General features: G+C 50.5%; 1 protein-coding gene across 1 annotated transcript in view; it reads right to left on the reverse strand.

Moving 5' to 3' along the window:
* LOC139684133 (zinc finger protein 208-like) overlaps positions 1-26,627 on the reverse strand; it is a 143,654-nt gene that overhangs the window by 64,408 nt on the left and 52,619 nt on the right. Inside the window, 1 exon segment of the mRNA XM_071579729.1 lies at positions 6,741-7,393. Coding sequence (XP_071435830.1) covers positions 6,741-7,393 — 653 coding nt within the window.

Genomic DNA, 26,627 nt, shown 5'->3' on the forward strand with positions numbered 1-26,627 from the left:
ATTCAGTCAAACTCCAGACTCATCCCTTCCCAATGAGAGTGAGGACATTCCTGTGATCCAGGTCAGAGCTCCTGTCAGGGGATCAAAGAGGCCAAAGATTGGGTCAAAACCAACAGCAAAAGCCATTTCAAGTCCCTCCCAGCCCATATTTTGAGGAAGAAACACCCAATAGCACCTGTCTCCTGCTCACCTGCCTGTGGCTGCAGAGCTCGAGGCCCTGACATGCTTCTACCTCACTTCAAGAACCTCAAATAAAAGCTTTTTGTACCATTTTAAGGAATTTCCACCTGTTTTTCTCCTGTTTGGCCAAAGCATTAATCCCTCACATGTTTCTGCATTCCCAGTGAGCCCCTTGCCCCACTCATGCAATCACTCAAAACAGCCTTAGGAATTTACTTGCTGTGTCTTAAAATTATGAAATGAGAAATTGTGCTTGTCTTCACCTCACACTTTTCCTTGTTTCTTGAGTTGCTGCTTTGATAAGAATATAATTTTCTAAAACGTAGACATATCTCTCCTTCATGTTCCATTTAATGTTCAAAAGTTCTTTCACACACATACAAGCAAATACTGCCCCTTTTTTTCTTGTTCTTGCATGGCAAATAAGACAGGTATCATTGGATATTTGCTGGGTGTGGATCCATAAAAATACAGGGCATGATTATTTGAACACTTAGCAAAAGTTATTACATCTGTAAAACTTCCATTGTGTTGGTTCCTGTCATGGATATCAATAATTTAGAGAAAGGTTAGTAAGGCCACCTTTGAATTTGCTTGCTTGGTTGGATTATCATCACTTGGTCAAACAAAAGCTTAAAACAATTGCTAGTACTGAATGCTAAAGATTAACAAATTCTATAAAAATAGTGTCATTTCTGTACTTGACAACCAAAATATGTGTTTTACCAATTGTGTGGAGGTTCCATTAATGAGCTGCAATAAGAGAACTGTTCATCATTCTAAAATTCTGATTTTATCCATTATTTACATATCACTCCAATGTAACTTGCAAGTGCTGCAGCTTTGAGGAAAACAGGCCGAGAAGGGAGAGAGTGAGGAGAGAGCTTTGTGTGACCCTTCCCAGCCAAGTCACCTCAGCTGCCACTGCAGGAGTCTCACCACTTCCCAACACCACAACTCCAGTGTTGGCTTCTTCTTGAGCCATTAGAGTGCAGTAAATTATAGAGAAACTCATTGAAACACTGATAGTTCATGCAGGTAGGAGTAAAAGGAACGAACAACAACCTCATTCATACCATGAAGGGAATTGTTAACAGGGAAAACACTAATAAGCTCAGGAACAAAGATTTTAAATAAAATTTCAACTTTTTAACAAATATTACTCTTTACAGTAGGTGTTCAAATGTTTAGAAACAGCTTTTAAAGCAGTAGAAGTTTGGAAAGCAACTGGAAATTTTCACAGTACTAATTATACAATGGATAATTTCCATATCAAAAATTAGACTAGTTTAGATATATAACACATTTTTCAGATACAAAAGCATTGGTCTTAAAAATAGTAGTGGTACTTCCCAAAGTGCACACTTTTGTGTATCTATGCCATAACTTTGCAGAATAAAATGAAACAATGAATACATTCTACAATTAAGTCGAATAAACCTACATTGTAGAATAATTAGAATAAACCTACAACATGACACTATCTTAGACCGTGACTACTACAAAATATGTCAGAAACTGAGATACAGAAAGGTGAAATGTTTGCAGCTTCTTGAAAGCTTTTCTTAAGGGCATTATTGTTTGCCTTCTCTTACGAGGAATAAGCCTTATATTCAATTTTAATACTATTTGAAAAAGGCATACAAGTTTTGTTTGGCATGAAACAGCTTCCATTATTCCTTTTATTAGAAAGGGTTATGATATGTTGTTACATCGTGATAAATGTGAAGACATAGTTAACTAATTAGGAGTTAAATCAATATTCATAATAAGGTATTACCAGTTGTTAACCTGACAGCATTGCTATTGATCAGAATCTGTGGCTGTCCCAGTTCGGCATCTCTGGCCGCTCCTGCCAATGGGTTTCTGTGCCTGTTGGCTGGGCCGGGCTGGCCGGGCCGTTGCTGCAGCTTCTGGCGGTGCTGCGCTGGGTGCTGGGGCTGCGGCGGCAGCGCTGGGGGGCTGTCGGTGCTGCTGTGGGAGCCATCTCCGCCTCTGCGCTCTGGCGGCTGCCCGGAGCTCTCCTGGCCGGGCCGGGGCTCAGCGGGCAGGGGCAGCGGGGCGCTCTCCCGCCGGGTATCGGATCTGGCACCGGCACAGCCACTGGCACAGGCTCTGGCACCGACACCTCCACTGGCACAGGCTCTGACACCGGCACGGGCTCTGGCACCAGCCCGGGGCTGACGGCGACGGCCCCGCTCGTAGCATTCGCAGCGGATGGCGCTGCCTCTGCCTGGCTCGGCTTCTCTCCGCCCCCATCCCACCCACTGGCATCAGTGCCCCAGGCGAGAAGGGCTGCAGGGGGGTCCGGCAAGAGCAGGGCAGGGGCTGCTGCTCTTTGGGCCTTTCTCTACCCCGGGCAGGAACGCTGCGTGTGACAGCGGCACAGGGGGTGCAGCTGCTTCTCCTGCTGCATCCTTTGCTGGGCAGCTGCAATCACTGGCAGCAGCACATTCAGAGGGCAGCTGTGCCCACAGCAGGGAGTGTTGGAAAGAAGACTCATTTAGTTGGAGCTCATGCTGTTCAAGCAGCACCTCATCATCCAGAGCACGTTCCTCTGCTCCACAGACAGCTTAGATCTCCTCTACATAATGTTTCTCCCAGACATCAGGGTGCAATGTTAAAAGACTTCCAGGGATTTATCTTAAAAAAACCAAACAAAAACCAACAAAAAAACCCAGCAGAAAACGGGGGAGGCTCCAGTTTTTTTAAGCAGTTTGACTCTGTTCTGTCAAAAAGTTTTGGCCACAAACAGTTTCAGGGCACTGGCTTCACAAACAAATAATTTTTATTTTCATGGGGTACTGGTTTCTTTTAGCTCAGCTCTGTCCCTTCAAGCTATTTCAAGGCTCTGGCTTCACAAGCTGGCTTAGACACTGATCATGTTACTGAATCGTTTTGTTTCAGAGCTGTTTAGACATAATTCAGTTATGTTTATTTCCCCTTTGAGATTCTTCCAATTTCCAGAGTTGATCACCTTCTGTCCAGCAGACAGGCACCAATCATGCCTTTTTCCCAAGATGAACTGCTCCCCATCACCAGGACAGGGACTTCATGTCATTCCTGTCTCTCCTGCCCTGTCGGGGTTACCAAGGCAAGTCCCTAAATATGGGGGATCTTTCCCAAGGCTCCACGTTTGGGCTCCATTTGTCATGATGGATCTGGGTCTCCACAGGAATGAACCACAAGGTCAATCAGAAGCTCAAACAAAGCAAAGCTGTTTATTGAAATCTCATGTTACAATATATGGACTCAGGGACTGGTGTTCAAGGCAGGGGCAGGGGAACTGGTGACCTCTGAGACATGGGGGAGGCATGGGGGGATGGCTCAGGGCTTTCGACCTCCTTGCAGATGGAAAAGAGACCCAGCAGGTATGGGGGGTTTGGGAGGGTGAGAGCAGACAGAGGAATACACACATGCAAACACAAACAGCCTGTGGTGTTCTGATGCCTGGGCCTGCCAGTGGCAGAAGATCAGCTCTCCTTTGCTTATCTCCAAGGGTTGCTGTTCAGGAAATTTAACTTCACATCTGCCAGCCTTAAAACTCCCTGTCCTACAATCGGTCCCTTGTGGGGTCACCAGGAGCAGCTGCATCAGCCTCCTCCTGTGCAGCCTCTCTGTCTCTCTGCCCTTCTGGGCACACTCAGGAGCAGCCGCAGCTGCCTCTTCTAAATGGGTGTGTGTCTGTCTGCCTTTGCTGCTGGACACACAGAGGCCCAATTGGGCTCATCTTGTGGCACCAGGGGCGGCCACTGCCCCTCTGTGCTGCTGACCAGTGCTGGGCAGGGCTGGTGATTCCCTGACTCTCACAAAGTCCCCTCGTTCCTGTCGTGTCACAATGTCCCCTGGGTTCCAGGAGGCCCTGCAGTGTCACATTGTCCCTTGGGTTCCAGCAGGCCCTGCAGTGTCACAATGTCCCCTGGGTTCCAGGAGGCCCTGCAGTGTCACAATGTCCCCTGGGTTCCAGCAGGCCCTGCAGTGTCACAGTGTCCCCTGGGTTCCAGGAGGCTCTGCAGTGTCACAATGTCCCCTGGGTTCCAGGAGACCCTGCAGTGTCACAGTGGCCCCTGGGCACCCTCAGACCCCACATCACACAGCCCTGGCAGTTCCCTCACCTGAAATATCGGGACACCACAACAGAAGGAAGACATTGAGCCATTAGAGAGTGTCCAAAGGAGGACACCAAGAGGGGAAGGGCCTGCAGGGGAAGCGTGTGAGGAGCAGCTGAGGGCACTTGGTGTGTTCAGCTGCACAAGAGGAGACTGAGGGGACACCTCATTGCAGGTACAACTTCCTTGGCAGGGACACAGGAGGGGCAGGCACTGATCTCTGCTCTGTGGGGACCAGGGATAGAACTCTTGGAATGGCCTGCAGCTGTGTCAGGGCAGGGTTAGGTTGGATCTTACAAAGAGGTTCTTTCCCTAGAGGGTGGTAGGCACTGACCAGACTCCCCAGGGCAGTGGGCAGAGCCCCAAGGCTGACAGAGCTCCAGGAGTGTTTGGATGATGCTCTGGGGCACAGGGTGTGACTCTTGGGGATGGGCCTGTGCAGGGCTGAGGGTTGGACTCCATGATCCTTGGGGGTCCCTTCCCACTCAGCACATTCTGGGGTTCTGTGACATCAGCTGGGCTGGTCCCAGTGCATGAAGAAGCCCTGTCACCCCAGAAATACTCTGGGTGGCCATGGTGTGAGTTGTGTGGGGAGGGGTCCCAGCCCCACCCCAGCAGCCTTGCAGGAAGGGGGGACACCCTCCTGCAGGTGGGATGTCCACCAAAACTGGATTCCCCACAAGTAACTTGTAACACTTCAGAATTGGGGATTATAATCCCCCTCAGCCACCAGTGGTGCCAGAGGGGTAACTGCAACCCCCAGAATAAGGGGGGGGGGGGACTCCCAAGAGCCCCTAAAAATGGTTTAAAACAGCAGAAAGAACTCCCAAATGGGGCTATCTCAGCATCCACCAAAATGTGAGGGGTTCACTCCAGCCACTGAAAATTAGGAGAGGGACCCCCAAAAGATGGTTATAGCCTCCAAAATTCATGCAAAGCAACAGGATCCCCTCAAAAAGAGATCCCTGTGTCCCTCCCTGTGGGGCCCCACTCCAAGTGCTGATGTCACATGTCCCCCACACTCCCTCACAGTAACCCCCTCAGGATAGGAGGGCACCCCAGAAGCTCCCTCAGTTTTCCCACACACCCCATCTCTTGTCTCCCAATCCCCAACCCATCCCCCTCCAAGTCCCATCCCAACCCTCCCAATTTGCATCCAAGCCCTCCCAATTTTATCCCATCCTCCCTGGGTTTATAGCATCCCTTCTCCTGCTGCTGACTCCCCCTAAGTGGGTTCAAGTTGCATTAAACCATTTTGGGATGGGATTGAGTCATTTCAAGTTGGCATGAAGCCATTTTGGGGTGGGATTGAGGTGTTATGAGCTGACAGATCAATCCCTCTCAGATATTGGACTGCAAAATGATGGAGAAATGTCAGTCGGTCTGGACACCTCCAGTTTTGGGGAAAACTCTCCCAAATCCCCACAGAACCCTGAAATCTTCCTGAATATCCCTTTGAATCCCAAATTCCTGCTCCAATTCCCAGGAGAATGATGGAAGTTTAGATGCCTTTGTTCAGTTTCTTTATTTTAATCCCATTTTTTGGTGATTTTAAGGGATGAAGATGGATCAAATATAATTAAAAAAAAAACAAAAAATCAATCCTGTGAATGTGCATGGGGTTGGGTTGGGTGGCCCATAGAGAGGCAGAGCCACAGAGAATTGGAATTATGGAATTATTGAGTTTAGAAAAGTTCTGAAACACCACTCAGGATTCCTTGAGGCCACAAGATAAACTAAGGGTATGGAGCAGGGGAGATTTTTAGGGTCAAAAGTCAGCAAATCCCCCTTCCCAATGAATTTCCCACTTCAGTCTGTGTCCCCATATGTGGTGGCTTTGATGTGGCAAAATGCCAAGTAATCATTTCAGAGGCAAAGTCTCCTCTTCTGTCCCCCAAAAACCAAAACACAGGACATAGTTCAGCAGAACAAGGTATATTGAACAGAAAATAAAATAGAAACCAAATAAAATACAAACTACAGACTAAGAATAAAAGGTAGCAAGAACAAACAGGAAGTAAATTTCAGCTTCCCCAGTATCTTGGTCTCCCCCCAGGAGCTCTGCAATGCCAACAAACTCCTGGTTCATCTGGCAAGAAGAGGAAGAAGGAAAATCCCTCCTCCCTCTCTTCTTCTATCTGAGATGATGTCAGAATATGGGATGCAATAGACTTGGCCAGTAGGAGTCAGCTGGGCTGACACAGCTCGAATCAGCTGATTGTCCAAGGCCTTGCTCTAAAAACTAAAGCCTAAATCTGGGCCTAACTAAACCCATGACACCATGGATGTTCCTCCCCCGGGTTAATTCAAGTGCCCACGGAGAACCAGGAGGACATGGAGACCACCAGCCAGGGGTCTTCCTAATGTGGGTCACAAGGAATGTGGGTGATAGAGATGGAGCAGCAGATGAAGCTTTTCCCACAGTCGGGGCACTGGTGGGGCTTCCCTCACTGGTGGGTCCGTTGGTGTTTGGTCAAATGACAGCTCTGGATGAAGCTCTTCCCACACTCATCACAGTCATAAGGCCTCTCTCCACTGTGGATACGCCGGTGGACGATGAGGTCAGATTTACGTTTGAATCTCTTCCCGCAGTCGGTGCAGTGGAAGGGCCTCTCGTCCGTGTGTGTGCGCTGATGTTTGAGGAGACGTGAGCTGGTCTGAAACCTCTTCCCACACTCAGAACACTCAAACGGCCTCTCCCCAGTGTGGTTCATCCGGTGGGTGATGAGCTCAGAGTTACGAATGAAAGTCTTTCCACAGTCCCAACATTTGTGAGGTCTGTCCCCAGTGTGGAGACTCCGGTGGGTGATGAGGCTGGAGCTCTGGCTGAATCTCTTCCCGCACTCGGTGCAGCAGAAGGGCCTCTCCCCCGTGTGTGTGCACTGATGCACGAGGAGATGGGAGCTGGTCCGACACCTCTGCCCACACTGGGAACACTCATAGGGACGTTCCCCAGTGTGGATCATCTGGTGCCTGAGCAGGTGGGAGCTCTGACTGAAGCCCTTCCCACATTCCCTACACGTGTAGGGCCATTCCCCAGTGTGGATGTGCTGGTGGTGAATCAGGTGGGAGCTCTTGCTGAATCCCTTCCCACATTCCAAGCACTTGTAGCGCTTCTCCCTGCTCTGAAGCTGCTGCTGCACCCCCAGCTCAGAGCTCTGGTTGAAGCTCTGGCCATCTTTCCCATGCTGGGTGGCTCTATCCTGATCGGAGGACCCAAAACTCGGTTGAGAGCTTCTCCTCCTGCGGGATCTCCGTGGCTTTTTCTCCTCGGTGTCTTCCTGCTCTGTGGAGCTGTTCAAGGTGGCCTCTGCCACAAGGTTCTCCTGGGGGGATTTGTCCTCCGTGCTCCCAATGCTCAGCTCGGGGCCTGGGGCAGGAAGGAACAAGGACACTCAGGGCATTTGCCTCCGGCCCACAGGGAAGGCCAAGGACATCCCCCCAAACCCGGCCCCGGCAGGACGGCGTCGGCAGCGGGGCTGTCCTGCAGCCGGGGCCATGCTGGGCTGGAAGATGCAGCACAAGAGAGGGGCAAAGGGGCACTGACTTCCTCCTCACCTGCCTGGGGGTCCCGGGGTATCTTCCTCTTCCTCGCAGCCTCCTCTGCCATTCCGACACACCTTCAGAAGGATAACTCCTGGTTTTTAGGGAAAACAAGCTGTGAGTGCCTTTGGTTTGGTTTCCCAAGTCCCTCTCTAAAAGTTACTCGGCATCTTGTGTCCAGAAAAACCTCCAAAACACCAAGATTTATCTCAAGAAAACCCGCCCAGGAGCTTCTCCTCTCTGACCTCCCCCTTTTGGCATTCTGAGTGTCCCCCCTGTCTGGGCTGCTGGGGGTCTCCTGTGTATTGGGGGTCCTCCCTCTCCAGGGTCTCTGCCCTCTCCAGGCTACCAGGGCCCCACAACCCCCTGCCCGGCCATTCCCGGATTACCAGCCCTCACATCCCCCTTTCTTTGACTCCAGGACCGCCCTCACCTCCTTTTCCCTCTCATCCTGCCTTTCCCAGACTTCACAATCCCTTTGCCTTTCTTCTGCCACCTCCTCAACCCCCTTATTCTGGGCACAGTGACCACCTCCACCCCCCAACCACCTCTCCCCACTCCTAGTCCTACCCTTCCTTACCTTGGACCCATCCTGATCATCCATTCCAAGGCACTCGGATGTCCCTGCCCCCCCTTATCCTACACTAACACACCCCTGCATCCCCTTTCTTGGCCATCCCACCTCTTCCAGTCCCCACACGCCTTTTGCCTTGACTCTGGGACCCCCAGTGCCCCCACTCCTCCATTTCCCAGACCACAGATCCTTTTTAGAACACTGGGAGACACCTTGAACCCCTCTTTTCTGGCCATTCTGGGTTTTCCAACATCATGACCCACCTTTCCTTAACATCGAGGTCCCCTGCACCCCACTTTCCTGGGCACAGTGGACCCCTGGGCTTTCCATCCCACTTTTCTGAGCAATTACATCCCTTCTCTTGGCCATGGGATTCCCTGAAAACCCCCTGCCCCAGCTCTGTGTCCCCCCTGCACCCCCAACATTCAGCTCAAAACACCAAGATTCAACCCCTAAATAGGGACACCAGAGGGGATTTGGGGCCCCCACAGTCCCTCATCCCCTGACTCTCTCCTTGGGGTGCTGGTTCCCAAGGGCCCCCCTCTCCAGGATGCTGGGTGTCCTGAGGGTGCCCCCTCTCTGGCCTGTCCATTTTGGGATCCAGGGGGGGTCCCTGAGCACCCTGAGCAGAGAGTCAGGGCAGAAAGGACCCCTGGGACCCTCGGCATTCCTTGCAGGGATCATGGAGAGGGGAGCATGAAAGAAACTCAGCGGGTTCAGATCACAGAGTGGTGGACATCTCAAATTCCCGGGATATCCAGCAGCCTGGAAAAGGCAGAATCCCAGAGAGGGGACCCCAAAATACAAGGCACCCCCAACAGCCTGGACAGGGAGGATCCCCAGATACCAAAGCAGAGAGAACACAGGGAGCAAATTTCTGGGAGGGCTTTTTTAGATGTGAATCTTGGTGCTTTGAATTTCTTTTTCCTTAATCTGCATATTTTAGGGTTTTTTTGCCCAGTCTTGATGGTTTGGGGTTTTAGGGGATCTGTGCCAGGCACCTCCATTTGGAGACTTGGGAAGATCCCAGGATTTTCCAGCTTCCAGGGATGCCCCCCAAGCAAAGCCACATTTGGGGGGTGACTCCCTTTGTTTCTCACACTTCTAGGAAAAAAAACCATCAAATTAATCTGATTTTCCTGCTTTTTCAGGCTGTCCACATGTCTCCCTTAGCTTCAGTTCTCTCTGTTTCAACTCTCCCTTGAAGGAGTTTTCGGGGGGTCAGGGACGAGGGTTTATGGGAAGGGGTTGGGAGTATCTGGGCTGGTCTGGAAGCAGTTGGAGGGTTCTGGGTTGTTTGGAAGGTCTGGAAGGGATTTAGAGGGATCCTGGGGTAGTTTTCAGCATCTGGAAGGGAATTTAGGGAGGTCCTGGACTGGTTTGAGAATATCTGGGAGAGGCCTGGGGGGTTCTGGTGTCGTTTGGGGGTCCTGGGGACATTTGGGGTAGTCTGGGAGGGGGTTTGGAGGGAGGGCGATGGAATTTTGGAAGGTCTGGGCGGGAAATTGGGTGGTCTCGGGGTGGTTTGCAGGGTCTGGATGAAAATTTGGAGGGACTCGAGAGGTTCTCTTGGGTGTTTTGGGGGTCTCTGAGATGTTCTCTGCGATGTTTAGGGGGGTCTGGGGAGTTTTGGGGGACTCTGGGGGAGTCTTGGGGGGTGGGGGGGACTCTGGGGCGTTTTGAGGGGCTCTGGCAGGTCCAGGAGGTGATTTGGGGAACCCTGCGGTTTTAAGTCTGGGGTTTAAGGATCTCAGGATGGGTTTGGGGTTTTTTTTAGGGGGTGGGGGAGGAGGATGTGGGATGGACCTGACGGACCCGATGGCAGTCCCGGGATGGGGGAGGGGCTTACCCGGCTTCTCCACCTTCACTCTCACGGCCAACACGGCGCCGGTGGGTCCCAGGGAGGGGTAGGGGGTGAGTGGGTAATGTGGGACCCCCAAAACCCGCCCTGAGTCCCCAAAAGCCCCCCAAACTTGCCGATCTCCCCTCACCTCTCCCCGCAGCCGTCCCGAGTCCCGCCCTCCGTCTCCACCACCTCCAATCTTGTGTCCCTAAATACCTCCAAAACACAAAAATTCAGCCCAAAACAACCCTCCCAGCAGTTCCTCTTCTCTGAATTCTCCACGGTGGGGTTATTGGGGTCCCCCTGTCTGCACAGCTGGGGGTCACACTTGTATTGGGGATCCCATCCCACCCTCTCCGGGCTGCCGGGGATCCCGGGAATCCCACGGCTCCTTCCTCTCTTGACTCTCGCCTTCTCCAGGCTCTTGGCGGTCTCACCTCCCCCCTGCATTGCTGCTCCCCCCCCCTTTCCACACTGCCGGGGCTTTTCCCTCTCCGGGACCCCCGTTTAAGGGGCCCGGGGCTCCCTCTGTGCTCCCGCCCCCCAGTTCCACCATTCCGGGGCTTCGCCAGCTCCACTATCGCCCCTCTCCGCTGTCCTCACTCCGCGGGTCCCGGGGTTCCCTCCCGGACCACCCGAGGGGCCCCAAAACCGCTCTCGCCCCCCCGCCCCACACCGACCTTCCGACCGAGCGCCGACCACGTGCTGCTTTGTTCTCTCTGTGTCCCCTGTCCCGGCACCTCCCCCTGCTCTGTCCCTCCTCTCCTGCCGCTTCTCCGCCCCCTCACTCCCGCCCACTCCAGCTCTTCTCCTCCTCCCTCCAGGCCCAGCACCACCCCCTCCAGGCCCCCCTTGCCCGCAGCCCCGCCGCTCCCCGCGGGAGGACCAGGGATGGAGCTGGGGCAGCTCGGGATGGGGCAGCGCTGGGCTCTTGTCCACTCCCGCCCGCACTCGGCCCCCGCCGCAGCCGCCATGGCTGGGACAGTGCGGGGGGGCCCGGCCTGGCCGCCCCCACCTCCCCCCGCCCCAAATTGCGATCCCGAGGGGCGCTGGGGGCGAGGGAGGGGCGCGTGTGGGCTCGGGGTGGGGAGCGCGGGGCGCTGCGGGTCTGCCTGGCAACTGCGGAGTCATCAGCGCCGCGTGCTCTGATTGGCTGGAAAATGATTCTGGGCCTTCTCTGGCTGATTCCCCCCCCCCAGACACCCCCGGGACCGGGACTGGGGAGAACTGGCAAGCTTTACTGGGAACACTGGGAGCAGCCGGCTGGGGGCAGAGGGACAGCAGGAGAGGGGGCGACACGCGACGCCAGGTGACTCCCTGCCCTTGTGGCACACGCAGAAGCACCAGCTCAGGAGGACAAACCCCGACATAGAGCCCCGACCCCCCGCAGCGTCTTGGGGGGCGTCCGGCGGCAGGTCCGGGCAGGGCCGGGGGGAAGGAGCCCCTAAAACCTCCCACAGCCTGTCCGGGACCTCCACCAAATCTCCTCCCAGTCACAGGAGCCCACCCAGGATCACCTGGAACCTCCTTCCACTCCCTACCTGGCCCTTCAGGACCTCTCAAAGTCCCTCTCAGCCCCACTAGGAACCATCAAACCCCCTCCCAGCCCACTCAGGACCCCTTAAACTTCCTCCCAATTGCCCCCAGCTCTCCCAGGAGACCCCAAGCACCCTCAATGTGCCTTCCCAACCTCCTCAGACTCCACAGATCTTCTCCCAGTTTGCCTTTGGTTCCTTCACATCCCAGCCCAGCCCCAACAAGCCACTTCCCAGTTACTGCCAGTGCTGCAAATTATAAAACTTTCCTACATTTTTAATTAGTGGCAATTGTTGACTGTGTTACTTCTCACAGACTCTGATAAGTTTGTCTTTCAAGCCTCAAAGCTTTGAGTTTCCCTGGACTGGCTCTGATGGGCTGCAGGAAAGAGAAGCCTGAGGGAGCTGAAGATTGGACATCTCGGACCTTAAATTTATGGTCCCTCAAAGACATGTTGGAGCAACCAGAAGATACTGAGGAGACTAACAAAGACATTTCAGCCTGAGAGTTGGAGACTTTGCCTGTGGCAGAATGATAAAAGCACCAAAGAATGTTGACCAAAACAGCTAATAAAGAATAGAATACCAATTAATGAAGAGAATTGTATATCTTAGAAGGAAAGAATGGTAATTTCTTTGTATGACAAAATGTATAAATACGTGAGAAGTCTTGGAAGGGCTTGTATGGAACTGGAGAGATTCTCTCCCTGTCTCTGCCCAGAATAAAGGAGTGTCTGAGTCACAGACACTCCAAAGGGGGGCTTGGAGGGTCTCATTCCTTCCTGATGACTTTTGGTGACACTTATTGATGACCCAGGTGGGACAAAGCTGCAGATCCTCCATGGGAATGTAATGGGGTGTGGGAGTTTTAGCTTTAGTTTCAGCCAGGCCTCAATTCATCAGGCCCAGAGGATGTGACAGAGATTAGAAGGGACAAACATCACCTGACTTGAGCAACCAAAGAGGTATTTCATATCATCTGACATCATCAAGAAGCATCAAGAAGTATAAAAGAGAGGGAGGTGGAGCTTCTGTCTCTTTTGCTCTTCCCCTTGGGCCTGTGCTCTGCCTCTGCCAAGACAGGGCCTTGCCACCATCCCTGCTCTGTTCTCATAGAATCACAGAATCAGTTGGGTTGGAAGAGACCTCCCAGACCATCAAGTCCATCCCTTAATCCAACCCCACTTTGATCATGGTACTCAGTGCCACGTCCAGTCTCACCTTAAATACCTCCAGGGTTGGAGAATCCATCCCCTCCCTGGGCAGGCCATTCCAATGCCTGAGCACTCTCTCTGTGAAGAACTTCTTCCTGATAGTCAACCTAAAACCTGCCCTGGCTGAGCTTAAGCCCATGCGCTTTTGTCCTATTACTGAGTGCCAGGGAAAAGAGACCAATCCCCACCTGTCTACAATCTCCTTTCAGGTAGTCGTAGAGAGTGATGAAATCACCTCTGAGCCTCCTCTTCTCCAGGCTAAACAACCCCAGCTCCCTCAGACTCTTCCCACAGCACTTCTGCTCCAGTCCCTTCTCCAGCCTCATTGCTCTTCTCTGGCCCCGCTCCAGCCCCTCAATCTCTTTCCTGAACTAAGGAGCCCAGATACAACACTGAAGGTGTGGCCTCCCCAACGCAGAGTCCAGGGGAAGGGTCACTGCCCTGGGCCTACTGGCCATACTAGTTTGGATCCAAGACAGGATCCCACTGGACTTCTTGGCCACCTGGGCAAACTGTTAGCTCCCTGTTGAGCTTTCTATCAATCAGTCCCCCCAGCTCCCTTCCTGCCTGGCTGCTCTCCAGCCACTCTGTGCCCAGCCTGGAGTACTGCAGGGGTTGGGGTGGCCAAAGGGCAGGACCTGCACTTGGACTTGTTGAATTTCATCCCATTGGAATCAGCCCATCCCTCAAGTCCATCCAGGTCCCTCTGCAGAGCCCTCCTGCCATCCAGCAGCTCGACACTCCCTCCCAACTTGGTGTCATCAGCAAATTTGCTGATGATGGACTCAATCCCCTCATCTAAATCATCAATAAAGATGTTAAACAGGACTGGACCCAACACAGACCCCTGGGGGACACAACTGGTGACCGGCCGACAGCTGGACACAGCCCCGTTCACCAGCACTCTCTGGGCCCGGCCCTCCAGCCAGCTCCTCACCCAGCAGAGGGTACACCTGTCCAAGCCATGGGCTACCAGCTTTTCCAGGAGTATATTATGGGAGACAGTGCCAAAGGTCTTGCTGAAGTCCAGATAGACACATCCACAGCCTTCCCCTCATCCACCAGGGGGGTCACCTGATCATAAAAGGAGATCAGGTTGGTCAGACAGGACCTGCCCCTCCATGCTGGCTGGGTCTGAGCCCTTGCCCATCCTGAAGGTGCTGTGTCATTGCACTCAGGATGATCTGCTCCATAACCCTGCCAGGCACCGAGGTCAGGCTGACAGGGCTGGAGTTGCCAGGGTCAGCCTTGCAGCCCTTTATCTGGATTGGGGTGACAATGTCCAACTTCCAATCCTCTGGAACCTCCCCAGAGAGCCAGGACTGTTGGGAGATGATGGAGAGTGGCTTGGCAAGCTCTTCCAGCAGCTCCCTCATCACCCCAGGATGGATCCCATCTGGCCCCACAGACTTGTGAGGATTCAGGTGCCTCACTAAGTCACTATTTCCTCCTGGAACACAGCGGGACAATTCAGCTCCCTGTCTCTTTTCTACCAGCTCAGGAGGCCAGTTGTCCTCAGGGCCACCTGTCTTACTGGTGAAAACTGAGGGCAAGTAGGTGTTAAGTACCTCAGCCTTCTCCTCATCTCTGGTAACAAAGTTCTCCCCCAAGTCCAACAAAGAATGGAGGTTTTCCTTGTCCCTCCTTTTCCTATTAACATATTTATAGAAGCACTTTTTGTCATTCCTAACAGAAGTAGCCAAACTGACTTCAAATTGCACTTTTGTCTCTCATTTTCTTCCTACAGGACCTAACTATGTTCCTAAACTCTTCCTAAATAGCCAGCCCTTTCTTTCCACACTCAGCTCTCTTTTTATTGCTGATTTCCTTCAGAATCTCCCTGTACAACCAAGCTGGATGTCTTCCCCATGGGCTTCCCTTTCGGCACACCTGGACAGGCTGTTCCTGTGCACTCAAGACTTCCTTCTTGAAGCACATCCATCCCTCCTGTACCCCCTTGTTTTTGAGGGTTGTTTCCCAGAGTATGCTCTGGTCCAGTCTTCTCACCAGGCTGAAATCTGCCATCTGGATGTCCAGCAAAGAGGTTTTATTGATGGCCCTCCTCATATCCCTGAGCACTGAAAACTCTGTTACTTCATGGTCGCTGTACCCAGACAGTCTCTGACCACTACATCTCCCACCAGCCCCTCTCTATAAACAGCAGGTGTAGAGGGGCTTCACCCCTGGTAGGTTCATTTACCAGCTGAAACAGGAAATTATCCTCTATACACTCCAGGAATCTCCCAGACTGCCTCTTCTCTGCTGTGTTGAGCTCCCAGCAGATATCTGGCAGGTTCAAGTCACCCACAAGAACAAGGGCTGGAGATTTTGAGACATCTGCCAGCAGCTTGGAGAATAATTCATCCCCTTCATCATCCTGGTTGGCTGGCCTGTAACAGACACCCACAAGGATGTCAGCCCTGTTGGCCTTCCCCCTCATTCTGGCCCACAGACACTCAACCTTGTCACTGCTGACCTCAAGTTCAACAGAGTCAAGAGACTCTCTGACATATAAAGCCACCCCTCCACTGGGATATACTGGGAGTGAGTGGAACCATAGTAGGGATAAAAGGGAGCAACTGGAAGCATGTGGGGGGAACTGGTTTAATATTGGGAGCACTGGAGTCATACTGGGATCATAATGAGACTATCTGGGAGTGACTCAGATCATACCGGCAATGACTGGAAAATATCTGGGAGCACACTTGGAGCTAATGGCATGAGACTGGGCTGATACTGGAAGCAAGTGGAACCATGTTGAAGGCAACTGGGATAACACTAGGAGGAGCTGGGACCAAGCTGGAGGACACAAGGGGCAGCAGAAGGCCTTGTCAGACCACCTTCGACTGCCTGGGGTGGCTCTGGGGGGCCCTCGGCTCCTCAGGGCCCTTCCTGCAGCCACAGAACTTGGAGGGACCCTCCTCTGGGTGGGTCCTCCACGTGATCCAGGAGCTTTGGGCTCCTTCTGGCAGAGATTGGGGGTAACTGGGATCATCCTGACACCATACTGGCAGAGACTGAAGTCACTGGAACCATACTGGGGGTGACTGGGACCACAGTGGGAGTTACTGGGACTATGCTAGCAGAAAACTGAAACCATACATGGGGCAACTGGGAGCAACTCAAGTCATTGGGTCTATACTGGGGGCTACTGGGAAGCACTGAGACCATGTTGGGACAGACTAGGGTCATACTGGGCAAACTCGGATTCCGTTCTGGGCAACTGAGATATAGTGGGAACAGCTGGGCTCATATTGGGTGTGACTGGGCTCATAGTGGGAGTGACTGGGCTCTGCGAAGCACAGGACGGGCAGCATGGGGAGGGAAACCCACCACCCACTGCCTTGAATTCCCCAAATCCTTGTTCCCAGTCCCTGCTCTGGCCCTGAGCAGCAGATCTGCTCTGGTATCCCTTTCCCTGGGGACACTTCCCCACCCTCTCCCCACTTTTCCGCTTTTGGAAATCAGCACTTTGGAGCCGCATCCCACTGTTTTCTCCTTCTCCTCCCTACTATTATCATTATCCCCCTGCACCTCCTTTTCCTGGGCTCTGGGACCCCCCTGCATGGCTATTCCCTGTTCTCCAACCTTGGACACCCCTTTCTCTGACTCCAGGATACTCCTGCCCCCCTTTTCCTGCCCATCTTGCCTCTCCCAGCCCCTGGATCCCCCTTTTCTTTGACACCAGGGACCCTCAGGCCCCCATTCCCAGACATCCCACATAACCTCACCCCCACATTCCCCTTCCTTGACTCCAAGGACACCCTGACCCCCCTTTCCCACCGATCTGTTATACACCAATAACAGAGAAATGGAATAGATATTATTCCTCCATTGTTCTCCTGTCATATACGTCCTATCCAAGAATTTTCTGTCAGCAGTTCGACACAAAGACAGAATTCTCTTACAAACAAACACCCTGCCAAAGCCTTTCCCCAAGCTTCCTGCAAGTCATGGCAGCAAATTCAGCCAAACTTCTTGCCTGCTGAAAACTCACACAAGCATCCTCTTGTTGTAATGGCTTAGCTAAAACTATATCCTGGTTTTAAGAATATTGCAAGCTTTCTGTAAAAAAATAGTGTCTAAGTATTTTTGCAGTGTATAAAAACTCCCAAAGAACACCTTGGAATTTCGGTGCGTAGGGTGTGTGGAGAATGGAGAGAGAGAACCACAGCCAAGAACCTCTCCCACCTCCTCCCTGCCTCACCCATCTCACCTTCTCACCCTCCTTCTTCCCCACCCAAGCTGCTTGCCTGCCTGCCCCTGCAGACTGAGGAGAAAGCTGAGCTCTGCCTTGCTCCCTGTGTCAGTTCTGCTCCTGCTAACCCAGCCCTGGCCCTGTTCAGCCTGGGGTGGCTGCGCCGCTGCTGCCCGTGAGCGACAGCTCCGCGGAGCCTGAGAGCTCTGCAGAGAGCGAGGAGCAGCCCTGCTGCACAAGGGAGAGCAGCACAGACTGAGCATCACATCTGCACTGCAAGAGCTGCATTCCACACCTCTGCCTGCAGGAACAGAGACAACATCGCTTCTCACACACACACACACACACACACACACACACACACACACACACACACTTGGCAGAAAAAGTTGGTTTTGGTGGTAAAATTTTCTCTTTGCTTCTAAAAAGTACTCTTAGAGTTTTTCTAACTGTTCTTATTTCCCTCTCTCTCTGCATTTTTAAAGAATTTTTAATTAATAATAAAGGCCATTTTTTTAATTAAGAGGTAATATAGCTTGAGTTTTAATATTGTTGGGAGAAACATTTTGAACCCAAGCTATGTCTGCAATATTTAAGCAGACTGTAACACCATCCTGTCTCTCCCAAACTCCACACTCCCTATTCCTTTACCCTGCCACGCCCTGGACTTCACTTTTCTGGTCACAGACACAACCTGCAGCCCCCAATCACCTCCCCCCACCTCTAGTCTTGCTTTTTCTTGACCTTGAGACCTTCCTGATCCCTCATTTCCAGGCACGGGGATGCCCATGCAGCCCCTTATCCTGCACCAATACCCTCCTGCAACCCCTTTCCTGGCCATCCCACCTACTCCAGCCCCCACACCCCTCTTTTTCTTGACTCTGGGACCCCCACTCTTGCATTTCCAGACCACACACCCTGCCCTGTTTGGAACACTTGGGGACAATTTTAACCCTTTTCCCAGCTATTCTGGGTGTCCCTACCTTAAGACGCCCTTTCTTCAACATTGGGGACCCCCTGGACTCCCCATCCCACTCCTCCAACCCCCTACACCCCCTTTCCTTGGCCCTGCTTCCCCCTGAAATCCCCTTCCCCAGCACTGTGTCCCCCCTGAACCCACAAGATTCAGCCCAAAACACCAAGACTCAGCCAAAAAAATCCCTCACAGGAATTCCCCCTCTCTGGGTCTCTCCACTTTGGGGTTTGGGGGGGCTCCCCTGTCCGGGCTGCTGGGGGTCCCCCGTGTACTCGGAGGCCCCCTCCCCAACCTGTCAATGAAGGGCCTGACCCAGGCACACCAACCCCCCAATGGGGTCCGCACATCCCCCCCCCACCAAAGGGCTCTGCCAGGACCCGACACTGGGGTACCCAAAAACACCTCCCAGGGACCCCCAAGGGGCATTCCCAGCTCAGCTTTTGGGTCTCTGAACCATCACCTCAAACACAAACCAAACCCCCAGAGCTCCCCCAGGCTATTCGGGGCTCGGCTCGGGGGTCCCGCAGCACTTTGTCGGGGCCCTTTGCCGTCCCTGTGTGCAGCTCCGGCCCCGCCCCGCGGCAGCCCCAGCGCGGGCTCCAAGGAGAGGCACATCCTGGTGCCCTTGGGGGCTTTGTCCGGGCCCATCCCGGCTCTCGTGTTCCCTGGCACAGCCCGCACAGCCCTTGGTGGGGCAGCGGGGGCACTGTGGAGTTTGGTGACCCCTTCTCTTTCCCACCCTGTTCTCCCACTCACCCGAGACTTCTTCAGGTGTGGATGGAACCCTGCAAAAGGAAGAGGAAAAGGAGGAGCATGGCTGTCCCCTCCTCTTCTTCCGGGCATGTTCCAGGCTCGGCCTCGCCCCTCCCCCCCTCCCCCATTAATAGGGCGCGCCCAGCAGGGCGGACACAACAGGTTTGGGAGCACTGGCTGCAAACGTGCTGAGAGAGAACACGTGTACCCGCTAGGCAGAGAGACAGAACATCTTCCTGCCCGTCCTAATACACGTGGGTCCCCCCGCAGCTCAAACAGGGTGGAACCCCGAACCCCAAATTGAACAGACCAGAGAAAGGGAACTTTTGGGATGGATTTTTTGGCTTAATCTACATATTTGGGAGTGGGTTTTGGCTGAATCTTTATGCTTTGCAGTTTTGATATTTCTGAGGGGTTTTTTTTGCCTGACTCTCGGTGTTTTGCAGCTTTTTATGCACACCAGATGCCTGGTGACTTGTAGGGATGGGGAGCAGACAGGGGCGATAGATGAGCTCAGGGACCCCCGGCAGCCTGGAGAGGGGGCAGTGTGGAAAAGGGGGACCCCCACGACCCCCAGGACCCTGAAATAGAGGCATGGAGAAAGGGGATCGTGCACAGGGGGACCCCTGTGTATTCAGGTGTGATCAGATGCCATTATTTTTGGTCCGTGTCTGGCCTTGCCATCTGCCAAGTTATGGAAAACAACAACTTATAACTTAGACTTCGGCCTTGAAGGAGAAACATCTTGTGTACACTGAGACAGGTTTGTAACTTGAATTTTAAACAGTGTCTGGTTTCAGCCTGGAATCCCCATGAACCCTCCCTGAAACAATTGCTCAAGGAACTTTAAAGTTAATTAACAATGAACTAATTTTCCAGAAAATTGCACAATTTTAAAGGCAATTCCCTCAGAGTAGCTGCCATTATATAGTTCAGAAGGCCATGAACTGACTGAAAATTGCACTGAGCTTTACTTGCGTCACAAAAGAATTAGCAAATAAGGAAAATAATGTTCTCAGACATGTAGGGGGTGACAAAAACAGTGGATAAAAGAAAACAAAGGAAGAGATTTAGACATTTAAAATAAAATATTGGAAGAGTCTGGTGGGAAAAAAAATAATAGTTAAATATCCTGAATAAAAAGTACTTAGGGATCTGGAAAAAAGAAAGAAAGAAAAAAAGAAAAAGGAAAGAAAAAGAAAGAAAAAAAGAAAAAAAAAAGAAAGAAAAAGAAAAGAAGAAAAAAAAGAGAAAAAGAGAAAGAAAGAAAAGAAAGAAAGTACACAACAAAAAGTTTTTTTCTGCATTTTGGGATATTCTGAATGTTGATTTGAAGTTAAAATAACATATAATTATGGTAATACTATAAAATACTCTAATAAATCATATAATAATATAGAAAAATTTATGTATAAAATTGACGTTTTAAGTGATGATAGCACTTGAAAAGTAAGTTGGTATTTACACAGGTATTGAAAACATTGACACAAATATTTAACAGGAAACGTGGTACCCCAAATTTATCTGGGAAATGAATATTCCTTAACTCTCCTTGAGATCTTTGGGACAAATCCCAGCAAAATCTGGAGTCCCTCAGCTCAGCAGTTTGATCTCCCTTGGTACTTCACTGCTTTGGTCACCAAGCCCAGGGCTGAGGGCAGAGCAGCACCAGAGGAGCAGAAAGTCCCAGGTTTGCCCAGGAAACCAACACATGGACTTGCCAATAATGCAACATAAATCTCCCATTTTCTATCAGCTTTTAGAATCAAAAAGCTTTGCATGGGCAAGTTTTGTCAGGACCTGGATTGTAACAGAACTTTTTTAATTTAATTCTTTTCAGTACTGATGTGGGACTGGGGGAATAACTTGGAGCAGCCAGTGATATCCACACCCTCAGCTGGTCACATTTTCTGGGATAGAAAGAACTTTTCAGACTCCAAGTCTAAAATTACAGTTCATGCATCAGCTTTTACCCACTGAGGTTTCTTTCTCCTGCTTGTAAGGAGAGTGTGACTGGGTATGCAGCTTGAGAATTGATTAATCCTAATTAATACTTACACCCTGGATCTTCTCGTGGTTGGAACAACCTGGGACAGAACACACATATTTTTGAGTTTCTTCCTGTCACACAGAAGTAAAACTGTGGAACTCAGTCCCTAAATTATCCTTTTCCATTGGTACATTACATGTATGAGACACCTTCCCTGTCTTGGTTTGAGAGGAAAAACCACAATGTTTACCCACAAGTGGGGGAGGGGGCGTCCTCCACAATAATCAGGCCACTGTTTATCAAATTTAAAGAAAAAGAACTTCAATACAAGAAGGATAACTAATCTGAACTGTTAAATGTATATATATACTTTTGTGTGTAAACAGAGCAGAGCAAACCGCTTCCCCAACACCACAAGAGGAAAAAAAACAACAAAAACCCCCAAAACCAACAGGTTTCCCACTAGGGAAAAGTTCTACTTATGGCAGTATCAGGGTCACAGCCCGGCTGGCAGCAGGGTGAGTTCCCAGATGAACTTTGTGTCTCTCTTTGTGTCTTTTGTCCCAAATGAAGAAGGAAAACTGGAAGCGACAAACCGCTGTGTGTCCTGGAAAAGCAGCTGCAAGTTCTCTCTCCCAGGTCGCTGCCCCAGCCGGGGTGGGCAGGCCGTGATGCTGCAAACAGCGGTGAGACCAGAGCAGAGGCCGGGACCCCAGATGCAGGAACCAGGAGAACAGCCGTGGCGAGGAGGAAAAAAAAAAGAGCATCTCACCAAGAACAGCAGCAGCGAGCAGGCAGGAGCAGTCTAGGGCAGCCAGCAGAAGCCAGGAGATGGCTTCTCCTCTACCCAGCACACACACCGCTCCTGCGTTCCGCTGAGCTAAGAATGGAAAAAATGTCCCCAAAACCAAAAGAGACAACCTGTCCCCACCCAAGGGATCAGCAGTAACTACTTCTTTTTGTTAACTACTGGCATGGGCAGTTAGTGACAGGGGAGAGAATTTACATAATAATTCCAAACTAAAACAATCCCAAAATGCGGAGGGACACTTTTTAATGTCACAATTTTCAGTACTTTCAGCTGGGGTGAGGGACTGTAGCAGCTGTAATAGGATATAATTATAATAATATTGTCAACTACTATAATAAAGAATATAATAATTCTGATCAATTAATGTGTCAAATTGACTTTTTGAGTGCTCAGAGCACTTAAAAAAATAATTTGATGTTTGTACAGGTATTGAAAACATTGACTCCAATGTCTCCCTAAACCAGCCCTAAACCAGCCCTAAAACTAGTCTTAAAACCAGCCCCAAAACAGCTCTTAACATGTACTAAAACCAGTCCTAAACCAGCCCTTAAACCAGCCCTCGCCCAGCACTAAACCAGAAATAAGTGAGCCCTAAAACTAGCCCTAAATCAGCTCTTAACCCAGCCCTAAAACCAGACGTAAAACCAGTCCTAAACCAGCCCAAAACCAACCCTAAATTAGCTCTAAACCCAGCTGTAAACCAAGGCCTTAAAACCAGCCTTAACCCAGATCTAAACTAGCTCTAAACCAGTTCTAAACCAGCCCTGAACTGGCAGGGGTTTGGAACTGGATCCATGTCCAGAGGAGGAGTGGGTTTTTAACTAACTCCTCAAGCTCAAGTCACAGAATCACAGGATTGTTTGGGTTGGCAGAGCCCTTAAAGCTCATTCCTTTCCAAGCCCTGCCGTGGGCAGTGTCAAAGGTTCACCTAGGTGGGCCTAAATTTGAGGTTTTTGAAGTTCAGCCTAGGCCTGGGGCTGTCAGCTGATCTGGGCTGGGCTAAGCCGACAGCTGGCTCCTCCCAGCCAATAGTGTTTTATTCCATACCATATTACGACATCATTTTCCAGGGAAGTAGGATCAGTGTGTGGGAGTGGTTTGGGCAGTCACCCCACAGCATTCCTGCCGAGAGGACACACACACGGTGCAGTCCCAGGAGAGATGGGGAGGACCAGGCCCAGCACCGGCCCAGTAGTTGTTTTGGGAAGTAAAATGTTTGATGTGGGTTCTTCTCTCTCTGCTGGGGTCTGGTTTTCTGTGAACTGAGTCTTTTAAGATACTTTGGGGTTAGAATAGTGGACTTTGTGTGTGTACTAGGAAGTAAGGAACTGTTCCTTGTTGCTCTTAATTTGTGTGAGTATTTGTACTCTCTCCTAGTTGTCTCTTTCTGTCTGTAAAATATATGTAGTTTTAGTATAAACGTGGTTTGAAGGGTTTTTCCTTCCCCTCTCTTTTCCTCCCTTTCCTTGGTGTTGGGGTGGGAGGCTCTGACCCTGTACTTGGAGGGTTGGCATTTTGCCAGCTCAAAGCCAGACAAACTGGGACACCTTCCACTAGCCCAGGTTATTGGCACGTTTTCCTCTTTCCAAGCAGTGAAGGATTTACAGTATTTCCAAATCAAACCTCTGACTCTCCAAAATCTTGGCTTTGACTCTCCAGAAAGTGCCCAAAAGCTGCAGAACTGACTGCAGGGTGTGACCCTTCCCCTGATACCTAAGAATTTAATGTAATTTTAGAAGGTGTTAGACTCATATAGTCTCTGCTACGTTGCTCTGATCTGAAGTCTGAATATTAAAGTGCCTTTCTCACCAGCTGGCAGGCCTTGTCAAGGCCGAGCTGTTTTGAACAGGACACTTACAAGATAACAGAAGACAAACAAGAGGAGAAGGCCCAACTGCCCCCCTATGACTAAGGGGGTAGATTGGCAGAACTTTTGGGTGGGCATAAAAGAAAAATGAGAATTCTGATTGACTGTTAAAAGTGGGTATATAAACCCTGTAACTTCCTGACCAGAGGGTCAAACCCCCTGGGTTTGAATGTGGAAGCTTCTTCTAATAAAACCCTGTATCTTTCTCCATTAACCTGTCTTCAGTGTGTCTCTTTTCACAGGGATACACAAGTAGAACTAAACCCAACAAACCCCTTCCCCCACCCCTCCCTCCTTCCCAGTTGTGCCTCCTCCCCCCTCAGCGCTGCAGGGAGCTGGGAATGGGGGTCCCACTCAGTTGTTGGTGCTGCTCAGGGAGAGGGGTTGGAGTCCTTGTCCTGCTCCCCCTGTGGGGTCCCCGTGGTTTTGGGATTATCCACTTTTATCCTGTTTCCTGCTGCTGAAAGAAACTGGGGCAATTTCCTGATTTTTTTTCCGCTTCTTTTTTCCTCCGGTTTTGGATACATGAGAAAAACCTCATTGTACCTCTATAAACAGGTACTGCTGGAGGGTTGTGGGGCCATCCCCAAACTGGGCTTAACACCCAAAAACACAAAGAAAAAGGAGGGGACAAGGTTGGGAATTTGTGGTTGTGTCATGGAATGGTCCAAGTGTGTCACATCTGGGGAAAATGTGAGTTTGGGGGGTGGAAAATGACAGAGGGGGGAGGAGAGAAGAAAAGTCAAAATAAAGATCAAGTAAAATTCAGTCAAACACCAGACTCATCCCTTCCCAGTGGGAGTGGGGCCATCCCTGTGATCCAGGTCAGAACTCCTGTCAGGGGATCAAAGAGGATAAAGATTGGGTCAAACCCAACAGCAAAAGCCATTTCAAGTCCTTCCCAGCCCATATTTTGAGGAAGAAACACCCATTGGCACCTGTCTCCTGCTCACCTGCCTGTGACTGCAGAGCTCCAGCCCCTGACATGCTTCTACCTCACTTCAAGAACCTCAATTAAAAGCTTTTTGTATTATTTTAAGGGATTTCCCCCTGTTTTCCTCCTGTTTGGCCCAAGCATTGACCCCTCAGGTGTTTCTGCATTCCCAGTGAGCCCCTTGCCCTGGCTGTGCTCAGCCCATTTCCCCAGGCACAGGGGAGGGTGCAGAATGTAGAAATATGTTTGTAAAAAACAGATAAGAGGCCTGGCTGGTGCCATTTTTAGGGCAAGACTCTCCTCAGTCACCGTGTGAGAGGGTGTCCGAGGTCAGTGTCGCCCTCAGGACTTGTCATGGCCAGGAAACAGTTTGTGGCAATCTGAGGCGTCCTGGGGATGGACCTTCTGCAGCCAAGAAATGTCACAGGGAGTGTATTTTGGCAGAAAAATGCTTATTTCAGGCTCTGGGAAGACTTTTGGGTCTGTTACCTTTGGGGTTCATTTGCTTCTCCATCCCTGTATTGAGGTTTCCAAACTCATGGTGAAAGTTGGGTTTGGTGGCCTCTAAAATGAGATCTGGGCTTGAAAAGAGGAGGGAAAGGCTGGAAATCCTCCAGAACTGGTCCAATTTTGCCTCCAAGAGCCTTCCCTTGGTGGCCAAGAGCAGCCCCAGGAAGCCCCAGGGGAGCCAACCCAGCTGGGAGGGGAGGGAAGGGGCTGAGGGAGGAGCCCAGGGCTGGAGGGTCCCACGGCCACCGACTCCCAGCCCTGCCAAGGGCTGCAAACTGAGCCCATTCCAGGAGCTTCCAGGTGCTCCACTCCAGCCCTGTGTCCCAGGCTGCTGCACCCCCTGAGCTCCCTCAGCTCCTGGCTCTGCAAGGAATTGAGAAACTGGGCTGATGGCAAGAGAAGCTGTGAAGATCAGCACTGTGAGCTGGTGGTGCTGCAGAATGAGACCCAAATGGGAAATAGGGAGGAGGAGGCTTGAAAAGGACCCCAAAGTCCTGGGTTTTCAGGTGGGCAGGGGGTGAGGAGGGTTTGGGGTGGTGTTCAGGGCACAGGGACACTTGTGCCCCATGGATTTGGGATTCCCATTTCCTCAGTGGCTTTGCATCCCATCAAACTCTCCCCAGAGAGATTTTTGGAACAACTGGTCACCTCCAGTTGGCAGGAGAAGCCCAAGGCTGTTCCAGGCAGGAACCTGCAGCCAGTGTGGGTGGGAGTGAGGGCAGGGCAGGAGTGGAGACGGGTGAACAACACACCCAGCACCCCCCAGGTGGGACTGTCCAAGGGCTGTTGGGATAAAAAGCAGCTTTGCTTCATTTCAGCCCCATTTTGTGCCCTGATCCCTCTCCCTGAGTTTTTGGGGTTCGTGCAAAGGTTTCCTGTTCCTCTGGCAACGCTCTGCAGAGCAAGGGCTGGGGGCACAGGGCACAGTGGGGTCGGTTCTGTGGCACATGGGGGTCACAGGGCACAGGGGGATGATAATTGATCAACAACAATTTAATTATGAATAATTTAAGTATAAAATAGATTTAATAAGTTGAAAGAAAAATAAATATAGATTAATTAATAAGTGAATAAAACTTATTAAAAATAAAATATAAATATATAAAAGAGGAAAATATAAACAAATATAAAAAATAAATAAATAAAAATTTATATAGAATATGAAATAAAAGTATAAACAAAATATGTGTTAAATATTAATTTAAATAGCATGTTATACTATCTATATTATTTAATATATCATTTTATATAATATTATATATATAAAATATATGAAATAAACACACATAAATAAATGAACAATAAAAATAGTCAATTGAAATGTAATCAATAAATTAGAATTCATTTACGATCTAAATAATATATTATTATAAATAGAAATATATAAAATATACAAATATACAAGCAAATAAATTGGTTATGCAATGAAAAAATGAAAAATTATTGCTTATTAAATATTTTTAATATTCTAATAAATTATTATTGTTTATTTAGTATAATAAAAGAAGAACTATATAAAGACTACATAATATATATTATATGCACATTATAATATCTATATTAGTGCATGGCAGTGAAAGCGAGGAGGAA

Source organism: Pithys albifrons, chromosome 32, assembly GCF_047495875.1.
Source record: "Pithys albifrons albifrons isolate INPA30051 chromosome 32, PitAlb_v1, whole genome shotgun sequence".
Classification (NCBI taxonomy): domain Eukaryota; kingdom Metazoa; phylum Chordata; class Aves; order Passeriformes; family Thamnophilidae; genus Pithys; species Pithys albifrons.